General features: G+C 42.5%; 4 protein-coding genes and 1 pseudogene across 5 annotated transcripts, besides 1 other annotated feature; 3 read left to right on the forward strand and 2 right to left on the reverse strand.

Moving 5' to 3' along the window:
- The first annotated feature begins 4,653 nt into the window (after positions 1-4,653).
- Positions 4,654-5,578, forward strand: NCS54_00629100 (annotated as a pseudogene). Its single transcript has 2 exons — positions 4,654-5,044; positions 5,100-5,578.
- Positions 4,654-5,578: a sequence feature.
- A 482-nt stretch (positions 5,579-6,060) lies between these two features.
- Positions 6,061-7,721, reverse strand: NCS54_00629200 (Putative transporter; the record flags this gene model as incomplete). Its single annotated transcript, XM_053151758.1, has 3 exons — positions 6,061-6,069; positions 6,124-7,541; positions 7,604-7,721. 3 exons carry the CDS (start codon positions 7,719-7,721, stop codon positions 6,061-6,063), a joined length of 1,545 nt encoding a protein of 514 aa, XP_053007733.1.
- A 474-nt stretch (positions 7,722-8,195) lies between these two features.
- Positions 8,196-9,380, forward strand: NCS54_00629300 (uncharacterized protein; the record flags this gene model as incomplete). The annotated part of the gene is made up of 1 exon (XM_053151759.1): positions 8,196-9,380. One exon carries the CDS (start codon positions 8,196-8,198, stop codon positions 9,378-9,380), a length of 1,185 nt encoding a protein of 394 aa, XP_053007734.1.
- Positions 9,381-9,563: 183 nt separating this feature from the next.
- Positions 9,564-12,085, reverse strand: NCS54_00629400 (Aconitate hydratase, mitochondrial; the record flags this gene model as incomplete). Its single annotated transcript, XM_053151760.1, has 4 exons — positions 9,564-10,556; positions 10,615-11,264; positions 11,312-11,874; positions 11,931-12,085. 4 exons carry the CDS (start codon positions 12,083-12,085, stop codon positions 9,564-9,566), a joined length of 2,361 nt encoding a protein of 786 aa, XP_053007735.1.
- A 360-nt stretch (positions 12,086-12,445) lies between these two features.
- On the forward strand, positions 12,446-13,648 carry NCS54_00629500 (uncharacterized protein; the record flags this gene model as incomplete). The annotated part of the gene is made up of 6 exons (XM_053151761.1): positions 12,446-12,554; positions 12,606-12,646; positions 12,704-12,799; positions 12,852-13,005; positions 13,065-13,381; positions 13,454-13,648. The coding sequence occupies 6 exons, from the start codon at positions 12,446-12,448 to the stop codon at positions 13,646-13,648; spliced, it is 912 nt and encodes a 303-aa protein (XP_053007736.1).
- Between the last annotated feature and the right edge of the window lie 2,538 nt (positions 13,649-16,186).

The following is a 16,186-nucleotide window of genomic DNA, read 5'->3' on the forward strand; positions in this document are numbered from 1 at the left end:
TTATTAATAATTAATTAAAAAACCTATATAAAGAAATAAAACTTAAGTTTATTAAGAATAAAATAATAAATTATATTAATAAAAAAAAATTAAGAGATTAATCTTCTTAGAGAGAGATATAGTCTTATATATAATAAAAAATATTAAAATTAAATAATAAAATAAAAAACTTAATTATAAATATATTAGACCTTATAAAATTAAATAAAAAATCTTAAAATATAACTATAAATTAAATCTACCCCCTAAGATTTAGCTTTACTTAATTTTTTATATTTTATTATTTAAATTAAGAAATATTATTATAATTAAAATTAATAATAAATTAGAAATTAAAATTAATAAATTAAAGAAATATATTATAAAAGTTATTTTTAATATAAATAAAATTAAGAATAAAATAATATATTTTATTAACTAAAAAGATTACTTAGACTTTAAAAATATATAAGAATTATTAAAATATCTTATTAATATATAATACCTTTTAAAGAATTTCTATTAATAATATTAAGATTAAATAAAGGTAAAATATTAAAGAAATTATTACTTAGATTAAGAGATACCTAATTAATATTATTAGGAATATAATTAATTTAGAGATTATAAATAATAATATCTTTATAACTATCTAATATAAATAAGATATTATTTTATTATTTTATTTCTTAGAGGCCCTAATAAGTAGCCTTTAAATACTTTTCTTTTACCTAGGCCTAGATCTTATAAATATATAATAAATAGCCTATAATAGCTATTAGGTAAGACTATGGTATAATTATTTCCTTATAAAGCTTTAATAAATTATTATTAGTCTTATCTTTATATATTTTTAATTTCTTTTTTTATTTTATTAGGCTAATAATTATAAGATAATATTAAAAATAAAAATTATAATAAAAATAAATATAAAAGCTTAGACTTATAAGATAATATTATATAAATATTATTATAAGATTTTTTATTATAAATATACTTATTATAATAAATAAAGTTTATAAATATTAGGTATTTTTTACTTAAATAAAAGTAATAAATATAAGATATATTAGCCTCTTTATTAATAAACTTAATAAAAAGGGTAAATATATTAATTTTTTTATCTTTATAGGAAAATTATTTAGAGATATAATTAGATATTATATAATATAATAATAAAAGATCTAAATTAAGATATACTAAGAATAAAACTAAGAAGATAAAGGCATATAGGTCTTAAGAATAAGACTTAATAAAAAAGAGATATTATATTATAACCCTCGCGGTTATATTATATATTCCTTATAAATCCTAAGTTCTAAACTACTAATTATAATAAGATTAATATACTAAGAACTAATATTATTTCTAGATCGCATTAGTCTTAAAATAATATTATACCTTCTCGCGATTAGCTTCTCGTAAGGAAGCCTAAGTATATAGAATATACTTATTATACTTCTTATATAATAGCTACCTTAGCTATTAATATAACTTAGTTATACTTAATACCTTTAAGTATATTACTAGATATAATAATCCTTATTATTTAAGTAGCGCGATTAATCTATTTGCTAATGTAAACCTAGTATAACTAGTTTATCCCTTAGGAATATATATAATTGTTATATTTATAGATAAAAAAGATCTTAAGCTCTAAGTATTACTTAATAAAATTTAAAGCTTAATATATATTAATTAGTAATATATTATAGTTAATAAGTAATTAATTAATTATATTTTTAATAGTATATATCTAGGGGGGAAATCCTTATAAATCTAAGTTAAAAATAAAATAAATAAAGATTTATTCCTTTAGATTAAATAATTTATATAACTTAGGGATTATATTAGCTTAGGGTTAGATATTATTATACTAGGCGCGAAGGGTATTATAATTAACTTAATAAATTAATATAATTTATTAAAGTCTAAGTTTTAAGTTATTTTAATAGGTATAAACGGCTAGAAGGATTCTAGCCTTTTTATTAGATTATAATATATTAAGTTATTTATAATTAATTAATTAAATAAGGAAGATATAACTTAAGGGATTTTTATATAGCTTACTTATCTATATAGCTTACTTATTAAGTATATTATGTATATTAAAATTTTTTATAAAACCTTAACCTTATTAAAATCTTATTTTTTAAAAAATATTTATTATTTTATAATATATTAATTAAAATAAATTCCCTTATATAAAATAATATTTCTAACTTAGTAAATATTTTATATATATATTAAGAATCTTTATAATACTTAATTATAAAATACTTACTTATTATAAATATTAAGTAATAAATTAATAATAATACTATTTATATATATTATTTATACTATAAAGTCTAAGTAATTAAGACTACTAATATTAAACCCCTCAACTAGCAAGTCGTTCCAAGGCATATCTATGCTTGGTGTGAGTTGCTGCCCTATTTGACTAGTAACCTGTCCGGGGCCCGACGGCTGTAGTTTCAGCCCGAACCATGACATAAACTCTCTATCAACCTCGTCATCAGACAATGAAGGTCGATCAAAAACATCCAACGTGGCCTTTCCGAGCCTCCCGACAATAACTGCACAGCGTTCTCCAACAGAACGCCCATTCGACACACCTCGCAAAAGTCTCTGGCACATGTCAATGTTTGCCTCGGCAATACTTTTGCTCAGCTCGCTGCGTATCACTGAGCTAGATCGCAGGGAATGTAGCATGGTAACCGCTGCCATAAACAACGAATTCAGAGCTACAAATGTGTAGCTAATTCGATTTTTGGCATAGAGAGTATTGTAGCAGGAGATGAGGCTTATGGCAGAATCGGCACAAAGTCTGAGCGCGGAGATTGTACCGACGGGGAATACTCTTGATGGGCGGTAGAGAGAAAGCACCGCATAATGGTATGCGATTTGGAACCACTCTGCCGCTTGCAACATGGCTAGACAACTACCTGGTCCGTAGCGCGGTGCTGTTACCAGCCATGTGTTGAGACTGGTGTAATGAGCCTGACGGACGGCATCCAGATTGTCGTAATCTTTGATGGTGTTGCCCGACGCTGCATGCAGCCAAACATAGATGGCAGCATTGATCTGTCGGAGCTTGATGACATGCAAGAAGGTCGACATGTCTCTAGGATCTTGCACCATGTTGGGGGCCGCCTCCGGGTGACAGAGTTGCTCATCGGTAAGCTGTAGTGGGAAAGGCACAGTGATATCCGAGTCGTTGATGCTCAGAGGTCTACCCATTGCGATAGACATGCTTCGATCCATAGTGTAGATGCACCAGAAGAGACGCCGAGCCATTTGCTGAGATAGCAGACTTTGGCTGGCATTTGAGCTTTCCTCCCGATGAAGGTCGATTCCCAGCCCAATGCGAAGGGCCAGCCCAAGGGTATACCACATATTGACTGACTGGGGTTCGTTTGCTCCATAAAGACAGAGGAGGAGCAAGCACTGGATGCAATCCAGGTCATCAGCTCCCAACACCAGATCAAGGTCCCTGATGGCTGTCTGGAAGAAACTATTGTGCGAATGGTGCTGCTGCTGTACTCCCCTGGAGTTGCTTGTCTCGGCACTTGCTATCGCAAGCACCATGTAGACTCGGAAAGGTGACAATGGACGGCCCGACTCGCCTCTTGTCAGGGGAAGGAAATCATTTTCGATAAAGCTTGGCTTGTGAAGAACTGGCAGCTGCGGCCATCGGTTTGTAAAGAATATCTCCACTAGACCTTCAGACTGGACAGCAGGAAGACCGCCGATGAGGTCCACTGGTGTGGGGGACGATTGACTGTCTTGGTCGGCGGCCCAGAGCTGCCAGGGGCTGCCTCGCAAGGCGGGTTCCAAGATGGAGCCTGAGAAGGTAGGACGAAGTATGCGACCGCGGTACACATGATTGTCATGGCCGACGACAGACGAGCCGTACTCTTGGGAAAAGTCTTGAGATGGTTCCGGGCAGCCGCGGGATTCATAGCTTCTCTCGGCGCGCAGTGTCTCCAACTGACCCTCAAGGTCCTGCACCTTTTGCTTCAGTGCTTCACATTGACAATTAGGATCCGGGCGGATGACTAGTCTATTGGAGGGTATGCATCTAGCTTGGACCAAGAGACAGGGTCCGCAAGACGGCAATCTCCCATCACACTTTTACGCTTGTCAGCACGGCCCCGATGCTCACACAAAGCAAGGCAGGGGAGTGGGTGAACCTTTTGCTTCCGCCTTCGGCAGCGTTCGCATGCTGCCGAATTCCTTTTCAGAGGCCGTCGCGGAGTTGCTGACGGGACTGAGGCGACATTGTCCGAAGGAGATCGGGGAGCTCCAGCTTCGGTTGGGTCCATGTCTGGCTGATGCAAGGAAAGTGAAAGATGGAGAATCGGGAGGGGGGGGCATTTAGAAACACGCGTCAGCGCTGGTTACGAAGTGGCGGGGATGTCCATCGGATTCCTCCGATCACGTGGTACTTTGATGATCCCCAACAACCCCCTACCTACATCAGCCACCGATTATGAGGATGGGGTTCTGCAATCGTAGTTACTTCTCAGATTAAACGGAGCTCATGTCATTCTTTGCATATTTGCAACATCACTCGACATGCCCCATTCAACAAGTTTATTACCTGCAGGGAGCTTCGACACCCATGTTCACGTTTTTGATCCTCACGTTGGGCCGTATGACGGATCTAGAGCCTACACTCCCGCCGATGCGCCTCTAAAGGACCTGGTCGCTTTTTCCTCGACGCTCAACAGCTCTGACAGCCCGCTGAACTTGGTCCTCGTTCAGCCATCGCCTTACGGCAATGATAACCGCGTTCTGTTGCAGTCATTGCGTCAACTTCAAAAGAATCACAAGATTGTAGCCCGGGGGGTTGCAGTAGTTGACGTGCTGCAAGTCACCGATGCTGACTTGGCGCAAATGCACCAGGTTGGCGTGCGTGGGCTGCGGATAAATCTCCAGTCAGCGGGCAAAGGTGTAAACTTGGAACAGCTGAAGCTCACCCTCCTTACTGCATCCCAGAAGATACAGCATCTTCCAGGATGGCGGCTTCAGGTATTTGCCCCTGCTACTGTATGGTCAGGTAAGGCCCCCGTGTCAATGTCCATGACTAGCCCCCACTAAAACTTTTCTGCTAGAACTCTACGATTTCATCTTGCAGTTACCTGTTGAGATTATTGTCGATCATATTGGCGGTCTTTTAGGCGCTTCCAGGATTGCCAGCGGTAATGCGGACCCGAACGTGGCACTATCGCAAGCGGGATTCGACAGTCTTGTGAAGCTGGCGCGCAGTCGCCGAGCCTGGATTAAAGTGTCGGGTCTATACCGTGCTTCACTGCGGACCGACTCTTGCTACGATGATCTAGAGGGAATAGTCCGCCGATTGTTCCACGAAGTCCCCGAGCGTTTGATCTGGGCCAGTGACTGGCCGCACACCGGAGAAGGCAAAGCTCGAGCAGGCAAAGACAACGCTGCGCTACTCGCTGAAATCGAAGAGTTCCGCACTATAGATAATGCGAAAATCCTGCAATCGCTACGGAATTGGTCAGAGAGTGAGGATACTTGGAGGAAAATCATGGTCGACAACCCTAGAGAGCTATTTGCTTCCCCTAGATGATGTAGATACGAGCAGAAATAATCCCAATCATTGGCCGAATTAAAATGAAAGATATGAGAGAGAGGTTTAAAGACGGTCTTTGAGCTGAGTTGTCCGTCAAGGGCTAGGCTTTAATTATAATAAGAAATACATTTTTAAGATATTATAGCGTTATATCTTATTACTAATATAATCGCTTTTTTTCATCGTTCTGCTACCTATACTAGAAGGCTTATACCTTATTATATTATAAAAGGTTATTTACCTCTTAAAGGGTATTCAACTGCTCTAACCTTCCGTACGAGACACCGAAGAAATCACTACAGAAAGAATTCACCTGGAACCGAGCATCATGACATTTGTGGATCAAAGGTTGTCTGCATCCATCATCAACTAGTCAGCTCCATTCACCAAAACACCTCGTTCATGTCAAATCCAAGCCTCATGAGTTTCACCTCTTAGCATTCTCTACATGACCAGAGTCGGCTGAAATCTGATCCTTTTCACCAACACTACTTTGGAGTTAGCTATCTACTCAGATATTCTGTAAGAGGCTGCCAACTTACTTTTTCGATATCATTGCCCGAAGCGGAAAGAGGGTGACGCATCTTATAGATGGGACGCGAGAAGATAATATCCATGTCGTCAAGGCTAAGTCCACTTGTCTCGGGCACGAAGAAGAAGGTATACACTAGAGCTATGATGCACCAACCAACAAAGAACAGGAAGGCTCCCCAGACGTCCATGCTTCTCAAGAGGCTGGGTGTCACTTTTGTGATGGCAAAGTAGAAGAGCCAGTGGAAACATTGAGATAGTGCACCACCGAAGGATCGGATGCGGTTCGGCCACAGTTCGGCTCCGAAGAGGTAAGGCAGGGTGTACAATCCGACGGCCCAACCAAAAGCGTGGACGTAGATAGCAGCGATAGCCGCATCGGATGCGCTTTTGGGTACGGAGCTTCCTTCGGAACGGAACACGTTGAGGTAGCCTGCGAGGTAGGAGTGGCAGAACATCTGGACTGTGACACCAATCAGAAGTGACTTTCTGCGTCCCATCATGTCGACAAAGAAGAGAGAGGCAGCTATGGTGCAAACGAGCTTCGCGACGGCGTAGAGCCCTGAGGAATAGATCTTGGTGTTCCGGCCTGTTACTCCAATCAACCCAAAGACTGTGGGAAGGTAGTTGGTAACAGAGTTTGCGCCAGAGAATTGGGCCAGGATATAGGCGATAACAGTGAGCTGAACACGGCGGAAGTTGGAACGCACAAGGAACGTTTCTTTCACGACGGCAAGGAAACCGTTGGATCCGATATGTCTGCCTTCATCCTCCACGGTATGGACAATGTGGCTGTGCTCTTCTAAGATTGTAGGGTGATCGGCAGGTAGGCCTCGTAGAGTGCACAATGCGGTCAGAGCCTCCCCTTCGTGACATCGAATTGCAAGCCACCGCGGTGACTCGACGATAAAGAAGGAGCAGGCGATGCCGATGAACGGGGCAAAGGTCTGGACGAACCAGGGGACTTGGTACTGGAGGTCCAATGTTCCCGAGATATGCACGCTGCAGCCGTACACTACAAAGATACCCAGCCCTTGGGCAAGCAGCATGGCCATGTTGAACCAAAGAGTCATGAAGCCGCGGATGGTCTTGGGTGCAATCTCTGCCAGCGTCATGGGGCCGACAACAGTGCAGGCGCCGATTCCAAGTCCCGCAAAGATTCTACCGAAATAGAGCGCACCAACACTGCCGTAGGAGAAGCAGGAGACCAGGGCCCCGGTGATGTAGATGGTCTGGTAGAGCCTCATTGACTGCTTCCGACCGAGCTTGTCGTTGAGGAAGAAGGACAGGAACGCTCCGACACCAGCGCCGATGTTGACAAAGGATACGAGATTTTCAATCGTCTCGCTGTCGAGTTCGCTGTCGAGGTCATATTGCCTCTTGAAAGATTGAAGCTGAGTAATGGACGCCGCGGAGCCTTCATCCCAACCTGAACAGAACAGTGTCATCAGTAAACATGTATCGGAGAGCCGGCGAACAATATGAACTTACCCTTTGGACACCCGCACAAGGCAAACGTGAAGGCGGTCAAGAATAGTTGCTGGTTGAAAACTTCTCGAGGAAGTGCCTTGATGGCGTTTTTGTATTTGGTAAAGCTCGTTTCCTTCATAGTGACGGTGTTTGAGAGTGGAAGAGAGCGTTGACAAGGTATGACAAGTACTTAAAACCATGTCTTTCCCAGAAGCTAGCATCGCAGTTTTATATATCACCACACCACCAAACGCAACTCAGCTCCGCACTCGCTTCAACCCCATACCCCGCATGTGCTTAGACCAAGCTTGTTTACTGACCCCGTGGGGACCTGACGAGTCACGACTTGGAGTCAAACCAATTCTAGGGAAAGGGTTAGAAACTCTGCGGATCGGACGCATCCGACTATCATACGATGGTCTGGAATGATCTAACGTAGGTAGTCCCCGGCCCCGCACGGTTAGTTATCCTTCTATCGGACCGATCCGACGTAGTTAGGAGAATATCAGGGGTCAAGCCGCAAGGGGGACTGACCTACTCGACATGTTGACCATTCGCGGCAATTGCATTTTGCTGAATCATTTGTAGCCCCGTCTTCATTATCTCAGGTATCATGGCTCGTCTTGCCTATTTTCGTGTCTTGTCCGGATCCTCAGCAACATGGCTGCACTCAAGCATCCGGCCGGTCCCTTCCCGCCCCATTAGCACCGTCTCCCGCCAAAATCGCCTGGCTGCAGCCTACTACAGGGGAGGCTCCTCAAGGGCTGTTTTCTTCAACAGTCAAGACCTCCCCCCGGAAAGTTACCGCGATGACATGTTCCGTGGCGTCATCGGCAGCCCTGACCCGTATGGACGGCAGCTTGACGGTATGGGCGGAGGCATCTCCAGTCTTTCCAAAGTTTGCATCGTCGGACCCTCTACGCATGCCGATGCCGACGTGGACTACACTTTTGTGTCCATAGGAATCAAGAATGAAAAGGTCGATTACTCAAGCAACTGTGGCAACATGTCGGCCGCCGTGGGACCTTATGCAGTAGACTCTGGTCTTATCCCTGTGCCCAGCGATTCGCAAGACCGGTTCACTGTCCGCATCCACAATACAAACACTGGCAAGATCATCAATGCCTCATTCCCAATCGCGGACGGCGAGGCTGTGGCTTCGGGCGATTTCACCATCGATGGAGTCTCGGGCGCTGCAGCTCCTGTTCAGCTCGATTTTGTCAGGCCAGCTGGGTCACGGACAGGAAAGTTGCTTCCTACTGGCAACATTTTGGATATCTTGGATGGCTATCATGCAACGTGCATCGATGTTGGCAATCCTTGTGTCTTTGTATATGCGTCCGAGCTGGGCGTCGATGGTGAACTATCTTCAGATGATATCGAAGCAAACACGGCACTGAAAGAAAAGATCGAGTCAATCCGTCGCCAGGCTGCCATCGCCATGGGTCTCGCTGAGAATGTCGACAGCGTCCCCGGGAGTGTCCCTAAGATATCCATCGCCTCGCCGAGGAAGGGTCCGGCAGGCGACGAGATCAATATCCGCGCCATGTCAGTTGGCCAGGCACACAAGGCCGTTCCAGTGACTGTAGCTCTAGCCACAGCGGCGGCGGCCAAGATACCGGGCAGCACAATCGCTAATTGCCTCAAGGGTAGCCAAAGTGGACAGGGCCTAGATATTTGTCATTCAAGCGGCCGGCTGCGAGTTGACGCTTCTTTTGACGATGCAGGAGAGCTGGTCAAGGCTACAGTGTTCCGTACAGCCAGGCGCTTGATGGATGGGACCATTTACTGGAAATAGTGACACCATTCTACACAATCAGTTTACATATAGTGGAGGATTTCTTTTGTTTCCCTGATTCCCAACTGTTCAAGAAACAAGAATGTCGTGAAACAACATCGTTGGCTCGAAATCCGTTGGGACAAAAAATAGACAAAACTTTTTGAACAATATAATCGAAGTTTCTTCCCAGACTACACAAGCTTACGAAGAGGCCGACGGGGAGGATCTGTCCGACAGCCGACTAGCCATGACGTTTAGCGCACTTCCGGCCCTGAAATACTCGACTTGTTCCTGAGTAAACGTATGGTTCGCCTCCGTATCCCAGCTCTTCCCATCCTTTGAGGTTATGTTCAACCTCACGGTCTGACCAGGTGCCAAGTCTGCCAATCCAACAATGCTGACACGATCAGAAGCCTTGATTCTGTCGTATGCAGTGTCATCGGCAAAAGTCAGCGCCAGCATGCCCTGCTTCTTGAGGTTGGCCTCATGGATGCGGGCAAATGACCTGGCGATGATGGCGACACCACCGAGGTATCGCGGTTGTAGAGCCGCGTGCTCACGCGAGGAGCCCTCGCCGTAATTGTGATCAGCCACTACAACCCAGGGAAGTCCTCGCTGTTGATAGTCTCGCGCTGTGTCAGGAACACCCCCCTGCTCTCCCGTAATTTGGTTGACAACCTTGTTGACCTGGTTGTTATCTGCGTTGACGGCTCCAATAAGAGTGTTGTTGGAGATGTTCTCGAGGTGGCCACGGAAACGCATCCACGGGCCAGCCGTGGTGATGTGATCCGTCGTGCATTTGCCTGCCGTCTTGATCAGGATGGGACACTCATGGAAGTCTTTTCCAGACCAGGGGCGGAACGGCGCTAGCCTCTGCAGGCGCTGAGAGTCTGGTGATATCTGGACAGTCACGGTCTGTCGGAACTGGGCATCGGTCGAAGGCGCCTCATAGACGTGGTCCGCATTCTCATACACATCTGCTGGTAGTGCGTCGCCCCTGGGAGGTTGAAAACGGAATTCGTCACCTGATTCCGTTACAAGGCTATCTCTGACCGGATCGAAGCCGAGGTCGTCAGAGAAGACCTTGGCCATGACCATCTCGGGGGAGGAGAGGAATGTATGGGTAGCAGGGTTTCCGTCTAGACGTCCCGTAAAGTTTCTGTTGTATGATGCTAGGATGGAGTTTGGAGTACCCTGTTCATGCGTTAACGAACCGCCTTGAGGCGCCTGACAGTCTAGACATTCGACTTGCCTTTTTCATCTCGGTTCTATCCCAAGACCCGCAGCATGGGCCACAAGCGTTAGATAAGACCTTGCTTCCCAGGCGCTCAAAGACATCGATGACGCCTTCGCGTTTCAGTGTCTGATTAGTTTGCTCACTTCCGGGGGAGAGGAGCAACGGCATTTTGGGCTTCAATCCCGCGTCTAGAGCTTGCTGGGCCAAGCTAGCGGCGCGGGACAGGTCCTCAAACGAGGAATTTGTGCAAGACCCGATAAGTCCTGCTGTGAGCTTCTCCGGCCACTGATTCTCCCGCGCAGCTTGGCCAAACTTGGAGATTGGCGTCGATAAATCTGGTGTAAAGGGCCCATTGATGCGAGGCTCCAGCGTAGACAAATCAATCTCGATGATGCGGTCGTACTCTGCACCCTCGTCTGCTCGAAGCTCGTGCTTGGCTACCTGTACAGCTTCAGCCAGCTCTGGCCGGCGAGTCGCCCGCAAATAGGCAGACATGGCGTCAGAATAGGGGAATAGTGAGGTTGTTGCTCCGGTTTCGGCGCCCATATTCGTGATGGAAGCCATCCCTGAGGCTGATATCGTGGTCGCACCAGGGCCAAAGTACTCGATGATGTTGCCAGTACCGCCTTTAACCCCCAGAATCCCTGCTACTTTGCTTATAACATCTAAACTGTTAGTGCCATTTAGCAACCATAGACTGCGCTTGACGTACCTTTTGGGCTAGCCCAACCACTCAACTGTCCCGTCAGTTTCACGCCGACCACGCTGGGGGCTGTGATCTCCAGGGGAAGCCCAGACATGACATCGACTGCGTCCGCACCGCCGACACCGACTGCAATCATGCCCATGCCTCCGGCATTTGGCGTGTGAGAGTCAGTGCCAATCAACATGCCACCAGGGTATGCATAGTTCTCCAACACAATCTGATGGATAATGCCCGCATTTGGCTTCCAGAATCCCATATTGTAGCGCTGGCAGGCACTTGACATGAACTCGTAGACCTCACCATGACTGGTAAGTGCACCAGCAAGGTCCTTCTGGCTGCCATCTCGGCCTACGATCAGATGGTCGCAGTGCACTGTGGTGGGTACCGCTGTCTTGTCTAGGCCGGCAGTCATGAACTGAATGATTGCCATTTGCGCTGTGGCATCTTGGCAAGCAATTCGCCGGGGCCTCAGTTTCAGTGGGGTTGAGCCCCGGATTACTTTGCCCTCATGGCCCTCATCAAGGTGTGCAAGGAGAACCTTCTCAGCATACGTGAGAGGCCGGTCAAGACTTGCCAAAAACAAGTAAGAGGCATGTATGATTGCAGGGTTATGGGGTATTCTCACATTTTGCGTAGGCGAGGAAGTTTGTCCAAAAACCCAATGTAGTCAACGCTGTGGTCAGGCTCGAATCGACTCAGCGGTGCTTGCCCTCTGGCCCGGTTCACCGTGGCGAAAGATCGGACGGCGGAGCCTGCACGTGTTCGACTAGCCCTCAACATTGTGCTTGTAGTTTGGATCAGCAAGTAACAGGGTGCTGAGATCAGTCAAGTGCAGGTTGTGCAACGGCCATGATATGCTGAAGACTGTGCAGGATTGTGGCCATTCGCGTGGGTCGGATTTACAATCAGCTGGAGACCCCGGGAACTGTGGACCTCCCATCGGACATTCCCTCGGATGTGTCCGAAGGATGGGAGGGGCTGAATCATCCAGTGTTTCGGACATCTCCGATGGCCGTAACTTCTGCGCAAAGCAACAGCACTGTGTAATATGTCGGGCAGCTACCTTAGACTCCTTCAAGTATCCTTGGCTCGGTGATGCAAGTCCAGGTTCCTTTACACTCAACGGACCATCAACTAAAGATGGCGACCGCAGTCACAGTATCACCGACACTTGGAAATGCCCAAGCGACACGCAAACAGAGCTCATGGAGCAATCTGCTAGTCGGGGCGGCCATGAACCTCTTCCAAGGTCACTAACCTTGGAAGTGAACCGCTTGAGGGTAAAACTAACAGGTCGTAGTAACTTCCCTGGGTCAACCAATGGAGGTCCTGAAAACACATGTATGTTGGCCATGCAAGAGGAAGGAGGGACGCAAGACTAACAAAGACAATGACCAGGTTGCAGCTAATAGAGGCGATAGTCTGCGCACTGCGATCAGCAAAACATGGTCTCGTGGGGGCGCCCCAGCCTTCTATCAAGGGCTCATTCCCTGGGTAAGTGGGTCGCTGCTCGGGTTCGCAAACTCGACTAACACGCCCTCTCAAGGCATGGATTGAGTGCTCAACGAAAGGGTCAATCCTATTCTTGACCTCGAATGAAGTAGAGTACTATTCAAAACCACTACTCGGTGCGAGTCCGGCCATTGCGGGGACATTGGGCGGCATTGCCGGTGGTGCTGCTCAGGCATACTTGACCATGGGTGAGTACAAGGAGAGTGGACGCTAGAGAATGCATGCATATTGACGTAGATTGTATCAGGCATGACAACTTGCATGAAGACTGTCGAAGTGACACGGCCAAAAACCCTTCAGCCGGGAGTCCGGGTCCCGGGAACTATCGAGATCTTTATTGGCATCTTGCGCAAAGAAGGCATTCGCGGCGTCAATCGCGGCGTCAACGCGGTTGCTCTGCGGCAAATCAGTGGATGGGCATCTCGCATTGGAATTGCAAGGTTTGCCGAGGGTCAGATCCGCGCTATGCACTCAAAGCCAGCAGAAGCGAAGCTCAGCGTGTGGGAGAAGATTGGCGCGTCAACGGTCGGAGGAGCGCTGAGCTGCTGGAACCAGCCTTTTGAAGTAAGTTGTGGCAATTCTTGTTAGTTGGTACCCATGCTGATCGCAGTGCGGGTCCTTCGTGTGGAAATGCAGTCACTGGCGTCGGGCAAAGATGTGTCGTCGAAGCCAACCATGGCATCTGCAGCTAGGCGCATCCTGGCCAACTCAGGCCCCTTGGGGTTCTTCCGAGGCATTGTTCCTCGCATTGTGGTAGCGGCATGGGCTACTATTTGTATGGTTGGGTTTGGTGACATGGCCAAGAAGTATGTCCGAGGTCTGACTGCTTGAGGGTTGCGTCGCACCATGGTTGACCAAAGCACTCGTTGGTAGAAATAGATATATCACTGTGTGAATCTTGGGATATGATGCTACGATGTGCCAGAAATGTCTTCTTTATTATAGTTGAAGCCCGGTCCCTGAGGGATAACTGAGCCGGAAGGCCGAAATAGATACATCAATGTATGGCAACTGTCCATCATGTTCAATGAGAAGCCCCAGATTCACGGTGATTGCCAACGCACATAGTAACTAGCAGCCCATGGTATAACCCGACTGTGCTCTCAATCCGGCTAGGCGTATCAGCGCAAAACGCAATGCATGAGATCGTTAAGAAGATACTACTCTTGTGTAGGGAGCGGGCACCGAGTATGTCCCCGCATATGCCGGATGGCTCCGTCATGTAACTATAAAGTAATCCTTATTAATAATTAATTATAAAACCAATATAAAGAAATAAAAATAAAACTTAACTTTAGTAGAAATAAGATAATAAATTATATTAATAAAAAACAATTAAGGCATTAATCTTCTTAAAAGGAGATATAATTTACTTTATAATAAAAAATATTAAAATAAAATAATAAAATAAAAACCTTAATTATAAATATATTAGACCTTATAAAATTAAATAGAAAATATTATAAAATAACTAAAAATTAGATTTATTATTAAAAATTAAGCTTTTTTAAATTATATATAGTTTATTACTTAAATTAATAAAAAATATTATCTAAGTTAAAATGAAAAATAAGCTAAAAACTAAAGTTTAATAAACTAAAGAAATATACTATAAAAGCTATCCTTTATATAAATAAAATTATTAATAAAATAATATATTTTATTAAATAAAATAACTATCTAGATTTAGAAAATACCTAGGAACCCCTAGAATACCTTATTAGCGCATAATACCTTTTAAAGGATTTCTACTAGTAATATTAAAGAGATAAATAAACTTAAGGCTAATAATACTTTAGTTAATAATATTTATAATACCTATAGACTTTATAGTAATTATAGCCTTAAACTCTACCTTCTTAGTCGCCTCTAGCTTATCTAAGGAATAAAATCTATAAATAGCTATTTGAATACCCTTAGTATATAATTAGCGCGTTTAATAATAAAGATAAATTAAGTAAGCTAAAACCTTATTTATTTTTACTTAAGCTTCTTATATTTCTTCCTATAAATATCACGGCCCAGTACTAGACCAGGCAGTCTAACTAGGCAAAAAAACACCATATAATAAGATACTATAGAAATAAGTAAGACCTACTATAATACAAGTAAGCACTTATATATCGCGCTTACTCGCGATAATATAAAGGCAATAAGTAAGTAAGTACTATAGGTTCTATCCTAGTAAGCACTTTAAGTATATAAAATATACTTATTATACTCTCTTATATAGAAGCTACCTTAGCTATTAATATAACTTAGTTATACTTAATACCCTTAGGTATATTACTAGATATAATACTCCTTATTATTTAAGTATAGCGCGATTAATCTATTTACTAATATAAACCTAGTATAACTAGTTTATCCCTTAGGAATATATATAATTATTATATATTAATAGCTTTTATTTAATAAAATACTTATATTACCTTAAATAATATTAAATATAATAACTACTTAGGTAATTCTCGCAAATAATTACTAATAGGTTCTACTTACTAATTACTTACTTATTATACCTATCTTAGCTAACTAGGATAAAGATATAGATAATATAAATAGCTCTAATAATAAAGAAGTTAAATAACTTTAGGCTTAGATTACTACTATAAGCGCTAAAATAAATAGCATATATAACCTTATTAAAAGAATAAGCAATATATAGTAAATATAAAATGCCTAGTATATAAATAGTATTTAGGAAGTTAATAATATAGTAATTATTATTATAAGGGGTAAAAATATAAAAGAAATCTTAAAGTTAGACCCCCCGGAGAAGTTTAATAAAACTACTTATAAACTACTTATATTTCTTATATAGCTATATATTATTATAACTTATTACTTAATATAATTTAACTTAGTATCTAATAAAGTCTAATATATTATAAGATAATTTTTTAAGTATATTATAACTTAGTTTAAACTTATTTTAAAGAAATATCTTATTACCTTATTTATTAAATTCTTACCTAAGATTATTAACTTTTATTTTAGCTTTAAGACCTTTAAGGCTATATTTTAATAAATATTTAAAATAATTAATAAAAGGGTATAAGCTAAAAGAGAGATTAAGGTACTTAGATAAACCCGCTTAGCCTTAGAATATAGAATAAAATACCTTTAATTTACCTTAAAGCTTAATTAAGACTAAAAACCCCTAATATTATTTTTCTTTAATAAATTTAAGAAAGAGGTCTAAATAGAGCTCTATAAAAAGAATTAACTTAATAACCTTATTAATTATATTAAGAAAGTAATAAAGATTAATAATTAATAATTCTTATAAAAGAAACTATAAAACCCTAAGTTTAATAATAATAAAGCTAATAACTTATAGTTTAATATTAATTAAAGTAAGAAAAA

This window comes from Fusarium falciforme, chromosome 4, assembly GCF_026873545.1.
Source record: "Fusarium falciforme chromosome 4, complete sequence".
Lineage (NCBI taxonomy): Eukaryota > Fungi > Ascomycota > Sordariomycetes > Hypocreales > Nectriaceae > Fusarium > Fusarium falciforme.